Source organism: Pseudorasbora parva, chromosome 14 (assembly GCF_024679245.1).
Source record: "Pseudorasbora parva isolate DD20220531a chromosome 14, ASM2467924v1, whole genome shotgun sequence".
Lineage (NCBI taxonomy): Eukaryota > Metazoa > Chordata > Actinopteri > Cypriniformes > Gobionidae > Pseudorasbora > Pseudorasbora parva.
Genome location: NC_090185.1, coordinates 10985225 through 11002473, shown reverse-complemented (window position 1 = coordinate 11002473; position 17249 = coordinate 10985225). Strand labels below are relative to the sequence as shown.

Below are 17249 nucleotides of genomic sequence, written 5' to 3'. Positions count from 1 at the left end.
TTGATCTAATTGTTTTTGTGTTTACGTCTGAATGGTAAGACACTTATGTTACAGTTTCTAATTGTTAACGATGTCTGATATCTGAATGAAAAATGTGATTTATTGTGTGGGATTCAATCACCAGGACTAAATATAAAACTCGTTGAAAGACATGACGCTATTTTGAGTTTTAATGTGGGGGAAAAGCACAGTTTTTATCTATCACTATGTAAAATAATTACTGGGTAATATTTATTATGGGTCTATAAAACTTTGTTGAATGAATGAATTAACAAATATGTAAAGGGAAGAGGGAGGATCTGTCACTTTAGATCCCGCTGTAATGAAAAACACAAATGATGTGATGGCGTGGTATTATAATGAGACTCTCATCACTGAAATCACTGAAGATCAGAGTCAGATCTGTGCAGATGATCAGTGTACTGAGAGATTCAGAGACAGACTGAAGCTGGACCATCAGACTGGATCTCTGACCATCACACACACTAAAGCCGGGTGCACACTGTGCGATTTGGCCGTCTGAGACAAATTTAGGAAATCCTAAAAGATTCCTCAGATCCTAGCCTAAAATCTGACGTCTTTGGTCGTTAGTTTGACATGTTCACCGGCAGCCGATTAATGAGCGCGGCGATCAAATTTTACCTCAGACGAAATTCTGGCAGTGTCAGAAGATTTGGCACAGAATCCTGCAGTGTGTCTTCTCCTACGACAACAGTCAAATATCTCGGTTTTTCAAGACAAACTATGACCAAAACAAGAGCTAGAAATTTATTTGTAGCCAGCATTTCAGTCCCGCGTGTAATTCAGCTCACTGTCACTGAACGCGTCATTCATTGATGATATAAAGCTCCGGGTGAGATTTCTTGCGCGCGTCCGTTTTTAGCGCGCCTAAACTATCGTGCAGTCTGACATTAATGACAACTGAGATCTTACAGTGTGACACGGGGATCATGTTCGTACAGTCTGACAAGGGACATTCGCAAAGGATTTCGAAAAATCGCACAGTGTGCAGGACCCATTACAGTGTGACACGGCTTACATCGGGGATCATGTTCTTACAGTCTGACAAGGGACATTCGCAAAGGATTTTAAAAATCCCACAGTGTGCAGGACCCATAAAACCTCAGACTCTGGAGATTATAAACTAGAGATCAGCAGCCGCAGCAAGTAAGACGTGTTTTCCTGGAATGTAGAAGGTATAGGGCAGAGAGAAAGGTATTATTTGATAAATTGGCAGGACTTGGAGTTGAGGCTTTTTCTGTTTTATCTTTGTTTGGACACAGTGACAAACATAAACTGATCTCCGAGGAAGTTCTACATTCCTGCATGACTGGATTGTATGTAAGAATGTAGTTCAAACTTTGACCTGTGGAGGGCAGTAATACACTCAGTAGTGTCTACGCTGCCGGAATCCTACATGATGAAGAAGATCTTTGGGGCTGGACTCAAATTGGCCAATCAGAGTGTTGGCGCGGCTCTTTAAATCACTTATTTTTTAGAATGAAACGCGCGGTCGCCACGCTGAGGAACAGAGCACTTTTACATATTACAATCTGTTTTTAAAATGAAGCTTCTCTTTATTTTCATCTCATTGTTTTTGTGTTTACGTCTGAATGGTAAGACACTTTTACAGTCTCTGTACAGGACTAAATAAAACATGTTATTTGAGTTCCAATCTATTTAATATCATTATGGGTCTATAAAACTTCAAAAGAATGAACAAATATAAATATAAAAACAATATTTTGTTGAAAAACGTGATGTTATTTGAGTTTTAATGTGGTGAATAATCTAAAATTGTATCTATTTAATATTAATACTGTATAATATGTATTATGGGTCTATAACACGTTGAATGAATAAACAAATATTTTTAGGGAAAATAATCAAAATGTGAATCATGATGTGGATGTGTGATGTTTATTAAGTTGATCCTCCATGAGACTCGTACGTGTGTTTGATGAGTGTGTGTGTGTGTAAATCAATGAACTTCTGCTGTTTGTTTGCGTACGTTACATTATGAATCCTGACAGAATTCTCAACCTACAATCTTAATGATCTGTGTAAAAAACATTTGCTGCACTTTCCTGTTGTATGAATTTGGCTTATAGTTATCTGTTGATTTCTTCTCCAGGTGTGTCTGGAGCAGATGAAGTGTCAGTGTCAGTGATGGAGGGAGATTCAGTCTCTCTAAACACTGATTCTAAAACAAACCAACAAGACGATATTAAATGGTATTACAATAACATCCGCATCGCTCAAATCATTGGAGATCTCAATAAGACCTGCACAGATGTTCAGTGTAATGAAGGTACTGAGAGATTCAGAGACAGACTGAAGCTGGATCATCAGACTGGATCTCTGACCATCACACACACCACAACTGAAGACTCTGGAGATTATAAACTATGGATCCTCAGCAACAGCATCAGAGAAAAGATCTTTAATATTACTGTCCATGGTGAGTCAGTTAAAAGCAGATTATTTATGTTGTAATCGCATTATTATTATTATTATTATTATTTGCATTGACGTTCAGATGTGTTTTTTTCTCTGTTCCTCCATTTTAATTCACATGCTGTATGTAGATAATCTCTTTTGCTGTGAATGTGGAATATGTAGAACGATCTCAGTTTATAAACAGTTCAGAGATGACCTGTAGATGATCGTTTCTAGTCATACCCTCTCTTATCACACCCCTTTATCTGTTTAAATGGGGATTTGATGTAAAATAAGGATGTGAATTGTGTTCATAAGCAAAAAACATAGATACTTTTGCTTTTTAAACCCTAAAGCAGTCACTTTCATGTTCACAGTTCTCTCATGATGTGTAGATTGTTCCCCTAAAAGATCCTCCAGCATCTGTTGGTTTGTGTTTCAGGTGTTTCTGCTGATCGAGATGAAGTGAAGAGAAAGTCAGTGAAGGAGGGAGAATCTGTCACTTTAGATCCCGCTGTAATGAAAAACACAAATGATGTGATGGCGTGGTATTTTAATGAGACTCTCATCGCTGAAATCACTGAAGATCAGAGTCAGATCTGTGCAGATGATCAGTGTAAAGAGAGATTCAGAGACAGACTGAAGCTGGATCATCAGACTGGATCTCTGACCATCACACACACTAAAACCTCAGACTCTGGAGATTATAAACTAGAGATCAGCAGCCGCAGCATCCGTCGCAGCCTCAGCATCAGGAGAATTAGGAGATTCAGTGTTACTGTAACTGGTGATGGTGAGTATAATTTCTAAATAAAATAAAAAACAGTATTCATATTCAGTATATTTGTGAATCTAATATATTGTCTGTCTGTCTTCATCTGTTCCAGGTTCAGGTCTGTCTTCAGCTGCTGTAGCAGGAATAGTTGTTGGTGTTCTTCTGGTGTGTGCTGCTCTAACTGCTGCTGTGATTTACTATCATCGCCACAGGAGACGTACAGCCGTACCACAGAATGTGAGTATTACATACAGCTGATTTAACAAGAAATATGAGATTTATTGTGCAAAGTGAATCTTTAAATGTACAGTGGTATGATACATTTGTAAAATATACCGGTAATTAAAATAATTTATTTAATGTGTGGTTTTACGACATCCTTCAGCATCCTACATTTAAGACATTGATTTAAAAAAGAAAAGAAAAAAAAGAAACTGACCATGCATGTCCTCAAATATCAGGAAATACATTCAAAGTGTCTAGTAGTCTTGTGTTTGTGTAACTGAATCATCAGTCCTGTTCATGACTTTTGTGTGAATCTGTGTTTTATTACAGGAGAATGATGTCCTGTAGATGATTCGTGACCTGAGGGAACTGTGAATTTCTTCTGCACTACAAGCTGACACTGGACGGTTTGCTATTATAGCACTATCAATCTTTTTTCTTCATCTTAAGACTGTTTGCTGCATAAACTGCTAAATTTGCATCGGTGTTGGTGTCATGGCCCGGCAGCGAGGACCATTTCGTCTTTGTATGTTTTTTGTGTTGTCTTATTTATGCAAAAAAGACAGTTCTCGCAGCTGGTGAAGATAATAAATTATATTATAAATGGTTTTCAGTTATTAGGACCCGCGCACCGATGGCGTGAGGACTCTACAGTAATTCAGAATGAATTTAAAGTATTGTTCCTTCTTTATAAACTACTCAATGGCCTAGGACCTCAAATCATTTCAGATATGCTAATTAATTACAATGAAGAGTTTCAAGAGTAACCACTTTCTAATCCAGACTCAAAACACTTTAGCTGCATTTACTGAATGAGATCTGTGCCACTGACTGACCGATTGCACTTTATCTGAATGTATCGTCTCTTTAATTCCCAATTACTCTTCGCAAGGGAGAATCTTGTTCATAGATCGTTATTCTTCTTGTTGTCTACTGGAAGCTTCTTCTGTCACTGTGTGTTTTGGTTTTTTCATGTTTTTGAGTTTGTCATGTTCACTGTCTTGTTTCCAGTGGTGTAAAGTAACGATTACAAATACTCTCGTTACTGTGATTGAGTAGTTTTTCTCAGGAATTGTACTTTTTTAGGGGATGTATCGGTACTTTTACTGCGCTATTTTCCCTAAATCGGCCGTCTCTACATTTATTTATTTTTCCTGTCAACGTGATTGGCTAAAGCCGGGTGCACACTGTGCGATTTTGGCCACGATTTGGTTGTCTGAGACAAATTTAGCAAATCCTAAAAGATTCCTCAGATCCTAGGCTAAAATCTGACGTCTTTGGTCGTTAGTTTGACATGTTCACCGGCAGCCGATTAATGAGCGCGGCGATCAAATTTTACCTCAGACGAAATTCTGGCAGTGTCAGAAGATTTGGCACAGAATCCTGCAGTGTGACTTCTTCTACGACGACAGTCAAATATCTTGGTTTTTCAAGACAGACTATGACCAAAACGAGAGCTAGAAATTTCTTTGTAGCCAGCATTTCAGTCCCGCGTGTAATGCAGCTCACTGTCACTGAACGCGTCATTCATTGATGATATAAAACTCCGGGTGAGTTTTCGGCGGTGCCATATGCTGGAAACTCTTCATTTAGCTTGATTATTTGCCAGGCTTCAAAGTGCATTAGGCAGTAACCGATCGTCGCTGCAAGATTGTTGTCCCTTACGTCGATTTTGTTTAACATGTAAACGCATTAAACCTGCTTTCTGTCAACATATTGAAGTGTATATTTTAATGTAATGTGTTCTCACATGGCGATTTAAAATTGTAGGCCATGTATATAGCGAACAACTTTTATAAAACATCAGATTTATATTTCAATCAGGTTTATTTTTTAATTACAAGCAAAAATAATCAGTGGTGAAAACCTCTACAGAATGGTTGTCATAAATTTTACCAGATTATTGGTTGATTTCTCAAATATTACATGGCTGTATTTTTTTGTGTGCTAACAGTTAAAAATAAAAATAAATATTTAAAGAAATATTCTTTGGTGATCTAATGTTTTTTGTTCTTACTGAGAATCATCCATAAAAGAGTAAGCTACATTTTTAATTAGCAGGGTATAAGGTGGACTAACATTCATAGCATAATACTCACTACTCTTGAGTACTTTTTACTCCTACTTTGAGTAGTATTTAGTTCAAGTAACAGTACTAGTTCACAAGTAACAGTACTTCTACTTGAGTATGCTTTTTCAGTACTCTTTCCACCACTGCTTGTTTCTTAGTTTGCTTTTTGTTTCTAGTTCTAGTTGAAGCCAAGTCTTTTTTTATGTTTTTGGATGCTAAATAAATTCTGCACTTGCGTTCTTCAAGCTTGCCTCCAGTGGACTTAATGTTACATTCACCAAAACGAATTCCTTACTGTGCAAACATACTTAACATAAAGCTCTTTCTGATTTTCCAAATTTTCCAATGGCGTAAAGGGGACACATTATACAAAATTCACTTTTCTAAGGTGTGTGTAAACAATCAGTCTATAATGGTAAAATCCCACCCAATATCTTTTTTCATGATCCCCATCAATCATTCTCATTCTCTCATAACACGTGTTTCATATTGTAGGGACAATGGGAGATGGTAGTGAGTTAATAATTAATCATATGACCGAATGACCAGAGCTCAGATAATCACGTATCCTGGGATGATGTAATCACCCTACAGAAGTCCCTTGTACTGCAACTATACTACTAATTAACTGATGAGGCGCCACATTATAATCCCCAAAGAAAGGATTTTGTGTGTTGAAGTCCTGGACACCTCAGGCCTTTTGGGTTGCAGCATACACGTCATCCAAACAACCCCTTTGCTTTCAAATTCTGACCCATACACACACACATACACAGAGAAACTGCTCTGAGAACACACAGATCAGCAATATATGGACTTTTAGATTAAATTACCTCTTCAATGTACCCAATATATGTATTGTGATGATGCAATGTTTTATATGATGTTTTGAAGTAACTTGGATGTTTACTGCATGTAAAATCAACTTCTGTAGGCTAGTAACTGTAAATTCTGTATCTCTGCATTCTCGAATGTCAATACTGTCGTTCATGGTATCATTGGAATCGCAGACGCCCAACGGCAACGATTTCGGTGTTTAAATATGTGACAAAATCATCAATATGAAACTATACACTTTCCGGGAAAAGAAAGAAAGATCGGCTCTTAATAAATCACCCATCTTAGTTTGAGTCACAAGGAAGTGGGGGCTTTCAATAGGAACAGAGGGGGTCTTGTGACCACTCATCTCCTGATTGAATTATCTCCGCCTATTTCATCTATAAAAACCTAGACCCACAATGTCTCTTTGCGAGCACCTTCCGCCAAAGACAGACCCACGCTTCGGCGCTTCCAACTTGAGAGATGGGATGAAGAGATGAACGATTGAGCACGAGAGCGGGCAAGGAGAGATGGGCAAACCTGCCCGAGAGACACGCCAGCAATCACACCCGGAAAACTCCTCCAAGAACGCCATCCAAGCTTCATTGCCTTGAGGAGAACCTTAAAGGGTTACTTCAGCGATTAGCATATGGCTTTGTATCAGTAGAAACCCTGGAGTATATTCAAATGATCGTGCTCCCCCCTCTTATATCCCCCTGAGACGAGAGATTTATGCATTTTATTTCTGGAAAATTTCCTCTTGTGACGCAAATTGACGATATTTGCATCACGAGAGGAATGATTGCCCAGAGCCTAAAGACTACAGCCAGCAGAGGGAGCCATTTCCGCATGTTTTCAACTCGTGCATGAGGAATGGAGATCACACTTACAGCACAGCTCAGCTACAGGCATTAATTTAAATAGAGGCTAAGCAATGTAAGTGTTTTAACTTCTCAAATTAATTTCTATGAAAGTTAAGCTTCCAAAGGCATGAACTGAAAACGCGTTGTGAATGTATGTTGCGAATGTGGTCGCGATTACCTCAGCTCTCATCACGAGAGCTCATTTATGATGTTAAATGTAATCTGACTCCTAATCTGAGTCTGCTGTGAGACTCACGCGGCAACTCGATCGTTATTTTGAACACACACGTTCAGTATTTAATTGTACTTTCTGAAATCAGTCACTGTAATCCAGTAGCGGTGGCTTTGGGAATGGCCTCACAGGGCAGCTAAGCATTCTGGGAATTGTAGTCTTTCATCCCCATGAGACAAAAATACATTTTCTGTCTTTTCTCAGTCTAGAAAGCACCAAATTCAAAAATAATTTCACATTTCTACTACATTAATGACCCAGTTTAAATACAGATTCATCTTCCCAGCACTGAAGTACCCCTTTAAGAAAATGCAACAGACCTACACACCTAAAACTTAAATACAAGTATCCTATTTCGCAATCAAACTGCGCTTAAAGGTTGTCTTGACCATTCCTGTTTACGGGAATAGTATGAATTTAACTGGGGCCTCTTGGAAAGAACTGCGTGATAAAAGTTCTCTCTCTCTCTCTCTCTCTCTCTCTCTCTCTCTCTCTCTCTCTCTCTCTCTCTCTCTCTCTCTATCTCGATCTCTCTCTCGATCTCTCTCTCAATCTCTCTCTCAATCTCTCTCTCTCTCTCTCTCTCTCAATCTCTCTCTCTCTCTCAATCTCTCTCTCATTCTATGTTACTTTTGTTTTATTCGTTAAGTTTAGATTTTTCCTTGTATGTTGTTTGTTTTGTTACCCACATATATGCATGTTTTACCCTGTGTGAAATCGTAGTTTTGTATATTCTAGTGTCTATTAAAATCCAATAATTACATTGAAGTGAATGTCTTGCTCATGGATTTGAAGTCACTGATGACGTAAGATCTTAGCTACAAATTAAGCTTGATTTTGTGTTACTATTTCAGTAATACAAATTGTACAAACTTATGAAATATTATTTGTCCTGATCAAACAGATTAATATTTCTTCGAGTTTGTAAGATTGATACTCGATGAAGAAATCCCATTTTCCACTAGCGAGACGAGAGGAAAATCTGGATGACTGAAATCGACTTTGATAATAAAAGGATTAAAAGTCCAATTATAAAGTTAATATAATGTACAACCAGCGAGTCACATTATAGACTCATGAATATGAGTCCTATTTAAATAAATTATTCCCCGAGACTCGTTATTGTTACAATATTACCCCCTATAAGAGTAAGGAAACCCCGCCTTCGACTGTTGATCATCTGCCCTTTTAGCATAGACACACACCTGAGTGAGAAGCACAGAGACGCCATTTCTGTTTACTCGCTGGATCAGCGCTAGAGTATTACAATGTCTGCGCCAAAAAACATTACAAATGTTCTGTTGTTGGATGTACCAACGGACATACTAGTCTTCATAGACTCCCAGTATCCCAGCCACTGAGGACACCTTGGTTGATTTTCATCAATGAAGGAAATGTCCTGAACAATGTTGTTATAATGTTATATAGTTGCTCAAAACTGCTTCACCAACAAGGGTCAGTGCAATGCTGGAATTATGAAAAGGCTGTTTCTGAAGGATGGGTCAGTACCAATGCTTTGTGCTTCATATCCAGTGAAGCACAAAGGATGGCACTTCATATTTTGTGAATCTTTGCAAATTTCCTTTATGATTGAGCTTTCTAGAATCCACTCATATGGTGATACTTTGGATCTAGTGCTTTTTTCTATCTCTGAGATTGAAATACTGGATACAATGATCTCAGACCATATGCTTATTTTATTTTCTATGTCCTTCCCAAAAGTGTTCTCTTTGTCTGTCAAAGCTCAATCACATGCCATGTACTATTCTTCAATTTTAATTTGCTCTGTGAGTTCACAACTGTTGCTGGACTCAGTGTTTCCTGACGTCGACCAACATCTGGAGCTGCTTAATGACGCTTGGCGCAATGTTTTAAATGAAACCGCTCCAGTGAAAGTTTTCAAACCAAAATCTAGAACTGATCGGTGGCAAACATCTGAGACTTGCTTATTAAGACAAGCTTGTGGGAAAGCAGAATGGAAATGGAAATGGAAAAAGGACAGACTTCAAACATCTTCTGAGTGGCTTAAGGATTGCCAAGTGGGCTATCAGACTGTTGCAAAGTACGCAGAAGCAGCATATTTGTAATAACTATCACAGACCAAAGTTACTGTTTCCACTCATAAATGCTGCCTTAAATTCACCCGTCAATAATATTCCAATCCCTCAAATGCACAATGTGAAAGCTTACTAAGTTTCTTTATTGATAAAATCTGTAATTTAAGAGTTAGGTTAATTTCATTGAATGAAACATTTGCTTCTAAGATTTCTGATCCTATTCTTACAATCCCTTTCTGAAACTATTGCCACCCGATAAATCCTGTTTCTGTCCTCATGATGTAATGAACCCACGTTAAACTGTTAATAGAGTCTACTGGCCCGGGCCTGTTACCTTTTCTAAACAAATGTTTGTTAACTGGTTCTGTCCCTGAAAATGACCACTGTCACTCCATTACTCAAGAAGCCTTCCCTTACAGTTTTAAATAATTATAGACCTAGCTCTGTCGTCCTTTAATTTAAAAGGAAGCCTACTCGAAAAGACTTCTGTAGCAGCTTCAGTCATTTTTAATGTATTTATTTTTTAATTTAGAAAATGTTCAGTCTTGTTTTATGTAATTTCGTAGCATAGTACCTGACGAACAGAAAGACAAAGGGCGACCTAGCCTATATCTATATTAAATTCTTAAAGCAAACTAACACAAAAAACGTAGGCTACTGAACAATGCACAAATCTTTCTGCCTAGAAGTCGGTGAGTACATTTAACAACGATTTATGAATGGCAGAGAGGGTGGGGAAAGGAAAGTAGGGCTAGACATTTTTTTTCTATACAATCTGATGTTGGGAAAAAATGTTTATGTGATGCTCTTTTCCGTAGGGACTTGGGGGCTGGGGGCACTGTGGATTAAATTATTCTTTGTGCATTGTAGGAAAGCATGTCTCAGGCTTGTGTGAATGTGGGAGTCTTGAGACAGTAAGATATGTTTTCCTGGAATGTAGAAGGTATAGGGCAGAGAGAAAGGTATTTGATAAATTGGCAGGACGTGGAGTTGAGGCTTTTTCTGTTTTATCTTTGTTTGGACACAGTGACAAACAAACTGATCTCCGAGGAAGTTCTACAATTCCTGCACGACACAGGATTGCATGTAAGAATGTAGTTCACACTTTGCCCTGTGGAGGGCAGTAATACACTCAGTGTACGCTGCCGGAACCCTACATGAAGAAGAAGATCTTTTGGGGGCTGGAGTCTGGACCCGGATTGGTCAATCAGAGTGTTGGCGCCTCGCTTTAACTGTCACTTCCTATTTTTTGAATCAAACGCGCGGTCGCCACTCTGAGGAACAGAGCACTGCTACATATAATCTGTTTTTAAAATGAAGCTTCTCTTTATTTTGATATCATTGTTTTTGTGTTTACGTCTGAATGGTAAGACACTTTTACAGTCTTTGTACAGGACTAAAACATGATGCTATTTGAGTCTATAAAACTTCAAATGAATGAACAAATTTAAAAACAATATTTTGTAGAAAAACATGATGTTGTTTGAGTTTTAATGTGGTGAAAAATCTAAAATTGTATCTATTTAATTAATATTATTGCTGGATAATATTTATTATGGGTCTATAACACGTTGAATGAATAAACAAATATGTTTAGGGAAAATAATCCAAATGTGAATCATGATGTAGATGTATGATGTTTATTAAGCGGAGACTCGAAACTATGTGTGTGTGTGTGTGTGTGTGTGTGTGTGTGTGTGTGTGTGTGTGTGTGTGTGTGTGTGTGTGTGTGTGTGTGTGTGTGTGTGTGTGTGTGTGTGTGTGTGTGTGTGTGTGTGTGTAAATCAGTGATCTGCTGCTGTTTGTTTGCATGTGTTACATTATGAATCCTGACAGATTTCTCAAACTACAATCTTTATGATCTGTGTAAAAAACATTTGCTGCACTTTCCTGTTGTATAAATGTGGCTTATAGTTATCTGTTGATTTCTTCTCCAGGTGTGTCTGGAGCAGATGAAGTGTCAGTGTTAGTGATGGAGGGAGATCCAGTCACTTTATACACTGGTGTTATAATAAACCAACAAGACGACATTAAATGGTATTTTAATAACTTCCGCATCGCTCAAATCATTGGAGATATCAATAAGACCTGTACAGATGTTCAGTGTAATGAAGGTCCTGAGAGATTCAGAGACAGACTGAAGCTGGATCATCAGACTGGATCTCTGACCATCACAGACACCACAACTGAAGACTCTGGCCTCTATAAACTACAGATCATCAGCAACAGCATCAGAGAAAAGATCTTTAATATTACTGTTCATGGTGAGTCAGTTAAAAGCAGATTATTTGTTATAATCACATCACATTATTGTGTTCGTTTTTTTGCACTTTTTTTTTTTCAAATTCACATGAAGTATGTAGATAATCTCTTTTGCTGTGAAGTTGGAATGTAGAACGATCTCAGTAAAAAAAATAAGACCTGTAGATGATCCTTTCTAATCATAAAATATCTTATAACATCCTTTTATCTGTTTAAATGTGGAATTGATGTAAAATAAGGATGTGAATTGTGTTTATAACAGGTTCATAAGCACAAAACATAGATACATTTCCTTTTTTAAACCCTAAAGTTTGAGAGAAAGGGTTTGTGCAGTCACTTTCATGTTCACAGTTCTCTCATGATGTGTAGATTGTTCCCCAAAAAGATCTTCATCATGTGTTGGTTTGTGTCTCAGATGTTCCTGCTGCTGATCGAGATGAAGTGAAGAGAAAGTCAGTGATGGAGGGAGAATCTGTCACTTTAGATCCCGCTGTAATGAAAAACACAAATGATGTGATGGCGTGGTATTTTAATGAGACTCTCATCACTGAAATCACTGAAGATCAGAGTCAGATCTGTGCAGATGATCAGTGTAAAGAGAGATTCAGAGACAGACTGAAGCTGGATCATCAGACTGGATCTCTGACCATCACACATACTAAAACCTCAGACTCTGGAGATTATAAACTAGAGATCAGCAGCCACAGCATCCGTCGCAGCAGCATCAGGAGAATTAGGAGATTCAGTGTTACTGTAACTGGTGATGGTGAGAATAATTTCTAAATAAAAAAAACAGTTCATATTCAGTGTATTTGTGAATCTAATATATTGTGTCTGTCTTCATCTGTTCCAGGTTCAGGTCTGTCTTCAGGTGCTGTAGCAGGAATAGTTGTTGGTGTTCTTCTGGTGTGTGCTGCTCTAACTGCTGCTGTGATTTACTATCATCGCCACAGGAGACGTACAGCCGTACCACAGAATGTGAGTATTACATACAGCTGATTTAACAAGAAATATGAGATTTATTGTGCAAAGTGAATCTTTAAATGTCCAGTGGTATGGATACATTTGTAAAATATAATTAAAATACTTTATTTAATTAATGTATGGTTTTATGAGCCAGTTCTAGGATCAGGTTGTAACAAATGTAAACTTTTTTTTACCATTTAATTATTTATTTATTTTTTCACAGAATCAGATCTTCAGGTCTTTTATTTTATTTTTTAAGTTTATTAGTATACATTAGTGTGGTTTGCAAAGCATTTTACATGTGCATGTTTCTTTTAAAGGAAAATGAATGTAGATTTCAGGATGAGAATGCAGCTGAAAAAATTTAAATTTTAGTGTTTTAAAATGTAAATAGCAGAGTTAAAAAGACATGATGCAGTTTTATTTTAATAATAAGCAGTTTTATAAACTAAATTCTTACAAAAAAAAAATCCTCACTGAGTAGTTTGTGATATTTAAATGATTATGTAACACTATGGCATGTATTTTTGTGTTTGTGTAACTGAATCATCAGTCCTGTTCATGTCTGTTGTGTGAATCTGTGTTTTATTACAGGAGAATGATGGACTGTAGATGATTCGTGACCCGAGGGAATTGCTTCTACACTACAAGGTGACACTGGGTGGTTTGCTATTGTAGCTCTATTGTTTTTTTCTCCCTTCATCTTATGACTTTGCTATTTAAATTGCAACATGTACAGGTAGAGTAGGTCATTTCGGAGAGGCTTGCCATAACCAGTTAGCTTTGAAAGCGTGAGATTCCACCCTCACTTTAGAGTCTCCAAAGCCTTGCAATGCGATGATATGATGCCCTACCTGCCAGTCAACATATGTATTTCCATAAACCTGCTCAGGCATCACATCATCATTTGTTCCATAAGGCCATCCAGAGTTGTAGACAGATAGCCACCAAGTGCCGTAAACAAACAGCAGCCGGCTCTTACAGTTCCTCCTGAACCTAAACAATGAGCGTATGCTGCGTTCACACCATGTCGTAATTCTACCTGGAGCTGTTCATGTCCTCAAACTCAGATTTATGCGTTTATGTCAACACTATCAACACAGAAATGAATCTGCAGCAGTCATTTGATACAGGTCAGAGCTCTTGAAGCTGTTTACGTTCATTATTAGGGTTGGGAAGCTCTAGGCATCTCACGATTCGATTACGATCCAGAGGGCTGCGATTCGATGTTGAAAAGATTATCGATGCATCTTTTTTTCTATAAAGACTTTTTTTCTCACTTGGTTCTTCTAAAGCAAATAATTTGTAATGACCCATAATGAATTTACTTACAATATTTTTTTTACTAATATAACAAATTAATGTGATTTTACAAGTCAACCGGAAGGTTACATTTGGCAGAATATGTTCCAACATTGCAAAGAACCAACAAGAAAATTGTCCGTAGCAGCATACGGTAGTAAATTAATATAGACTTCATCATATTGTGAATAACTAGTAACAAACATCTGCTCTTATAAAGCCCCGTTTTCACTGAAATTACCCAAAACAGTTTGTTTCAGAACTTTTTTCCCACCAGAACTGCTACCGTCTGCATTTCCATTGTGGTCTAAAGTACCGTGAAGACGAGTCCGGTGACGTAGGACTGTGCGTGACTTTCCAGAGCCCGCTGAATTTCGTCCTCCGCAAATAAACTTAAGAGAGCCTGAACCTCGTCATCGGCCGTATATTTTAAACTCCATTGTTGATTCGAATAGCAAACTCTTAATGCCCGCACCACAACTGACTTATAGGTTTAAATTAAATGCTGGGTAAGCTCAACCAATCAGCATGTTCAGAGCACAAGTTCCACCACCCTAAAGTTCCTGAACTTTAAAAAAGTACTACCTTGTGAGCAGGGCCGTTTTAAGGGGGAAAACTTTACCCGGAACTTCACTTAGACCCCGGTTCCTGCAGTCGAAACACACCGAGTACCACCCCAAGGTCACCCTAGTTCCTGGGGAAAGTTCCCACAGTGGAAATGTGGCTTAAGTTACACAAATAAATAATATTCTAAGACTTATGACTTTACACCAAATCATGAGCACAGACAAATGTCTTGCTGTAGCCTATACCACAATCAAAAATGATGAAATGAACACTAAATGAACATACGCAGAGAATTTATGGTACTCGGTTGGCAGCAACTACCGATACAACCGAGCAATGGGAACGTGTTATATGGTTTCTGATGTTTGTTGTTCTTGGAAAATATTCTAGTTTAGTTTGACACAACTGGCATATAGTGTTCTTGACCAGGTCATTCTCCCCTTTAAAGGGTTACTTCAGTGATTTACTTCAGTGATTTAGCATTAAGCTTTCTATTTAAACTGGGTCATTAATGTAGTAGACATGTAAAATTATTTTCAAATTTGGTACCTTCTAGACTGAGAAAAGACAGAAAATGTGCTTTTGTCTCACGGGATAAAAGACAACAATTCCCAGAATGCATTTGCTTCACTGGCCTTTGAGGCCACTCCCAAAGCCACCGCTACTGGATTACTTTCCAACCACGTTCATTTTCATAAAATCAGTTCAGTTAGAGAACAGACACTACAATTAAAAACTGAACATGTCTGTTCAATAATGTGTGTGTGAGCCAATCGAGCAGACTGATCTCATGAAATGGCGTATGTATGACACGCCAATTCGTATGCCATTTTGGCGTGCTATCAAGACGCATAATTGGTTTTTAGCGTGTTTATCTACGCCGTTTCATTCTACCCCCCTACACTGCCCCTACCCTTAAACCTACCCATCACACACACAGCCCCTAAACCTACCCATCACAGGAAACATTCTACATTTTTACATTTTCAAAAATACATAATTTAGTATGTTCTAATAGTATAAATCCATTTACCTTGTGGACACACACATATTCAGACACATTTTGAACGCGTAACTCAAACGCTTACCTAAACCTACACATTTGTGTATTATAAAAAACAGGATAAGAGGCAGATACGACTGCAGGCACAATTTATTCAGAAAGTACAAATACTCCAAGTGTTCCGAGGCCAAACGATTGATCTGTGTGAAGAAAATCCCCAAAAGCGACCAGAACGTCACGTCGAGTCCATCCGCCAAAGATTAATAATACATTTCATATATTGCCGCCGGAAGAAACGTCAGGTCAGCTTTAACAGCATTGGCTGTCGTGTGTCTCGTGACCAATTGCGTCATTAGGTCAGCTTTGATTGTAAAATGCCATTGGCTCTCGTGTGTCTCGTGACCGATCGCGTCATACTAATTGTCGTCTCGTGTATCATTTCATTCAGAAATACTAATGAGTGCGTGTGTGTTCTGTTCACAAAGGGGTGCGATCATCATTTCAACGATAAAACATTAATACCAACTCTGTTCTTTACTTGAAGATATCGTATGACTTCAGAAGACTTGGAATGCAACATGAGTTATTACTTTTATACTATTTTTTTTGGTCCGTTTTTGCAATAAATACATGTGACTGTACATTTATTTGCCTGTTACGTGTTTTATATTGTTGAGAGTGGGTAGGTTTAGGGTAGGAGTGGAGTTGGTTGCTCCAAAACATAAAATTAGGCTATAAATATTAATTCTGTGAGATCAGGTTGGCAGAATCACACGGCGTAGACATACATGCGGAGATGATGCTTCGTTTAGGCGTAGACATACACATGGAGATGATGGTTCGTTTAGGCGTAGACATACACGCGGAGATGATGGTTCGTTTAGGCTTAGACATACATGTGGAGATGATGGTTCGTTTAGGCGTAGACATACACGCGGAGATGATGGTTCGTTTAGGCTTAGACATACATGCGGAGATGATGGTTCGTTTAGGCTTAGACATACACGCGGAGATGATGGTTCGTTTAGGCGTAGACATACACGCGGAGATGATGGTTCGTTTAGGCTTAGACATACATGCGGAGATGATGGTTCGTTTAGGCGTAGACATACACGCGGAGATGATGGTTCGTTTAGGCTTAGACATACACGCGGAGATGATGGTTCGTTTAGGCGTAGACATACATGCGGAGATGATGCTTCGTTTAGGCGTAGACATACACATGGAGATGATGGTTCGTTTAGGCGTAGACATACATGCGGAGATGATGGTTCGTTTAGGCGTAGACATACACATGGAGATGATGGTCCGTTTAGGCGTAGACATACACGCGGAGATGATGGTTCGTTTAGGCGTAGACATACACGCGGAGATGATGGTTCGTTTAGGCTTAGACATACATGCGGAGATGATGGTTCGTTTAGGCGTAGACATACACGCGGAGATGATGGTTCGTTTAGGCGTAGACATGCATGCGGAGATGATGGTTCGTTTAGGCGTAGACATACACATGGAGATGATGGTCCGTTTAGGCGTAGACATACACGCGGAGATGATGGTTCGTTTAGGCGTAGACATACACGTGGAGATGATGGTTCGTTTAGGCGTAGACATACACGCGGAGATGATGGATCGTTTAGGCGTAGACATACACGTGGAGATGATGGT

The 17249-nt window shown here is 38.4% G+C and overlaps 2 protein-coding genes across 2 annotated transcripts; both read left to right on the top strand.

Moving 5' to 3' along the window:
* The first annotated feature begins 1561 nt into the window (after positions 1-1561).
* On the top strand, positions 1562-3787 carry LOC137039718 (carcinoembryonic antigen-related cell adhesion molecule 1-like). The gene is made up of 5 exons (XM_067414992.1): positions 1562-1616; positions 2135-2461; positions 2882-3232; positions 3327-3451; positions 3770-3787. Exons 1-5 carry the CDS (start codon positions 1565-1567, stop codon positions 3785-3787), a joined length of 873 nt encoding a protein of 290 aa, XP_067271093.1. The 5' UTR covers positions 1562-1564.
* A 6570-nt stretch (positions 3788-10357) lies between these two features.
* On the top strand, positions 10358-12742 carry LOC137039717 (carcinoembryonic antigen-related cell adhesion molecule 1-like). Its single transcript, XM_067414991.1, has 5 exons — positions 10358-10395; positions 10509-10567; positions 11419-11745; positions 12159-12500; positions 12585-12742. Exons 1-5 carry the CDS (start codon positions 10358-10360, stop codon positions 12740-12742), a joined length of 924 nt encoding a protein of 307 aa, XP_067271092.1.
* Positions 12743-17249: the final 4507 nt, after the last annotated feature.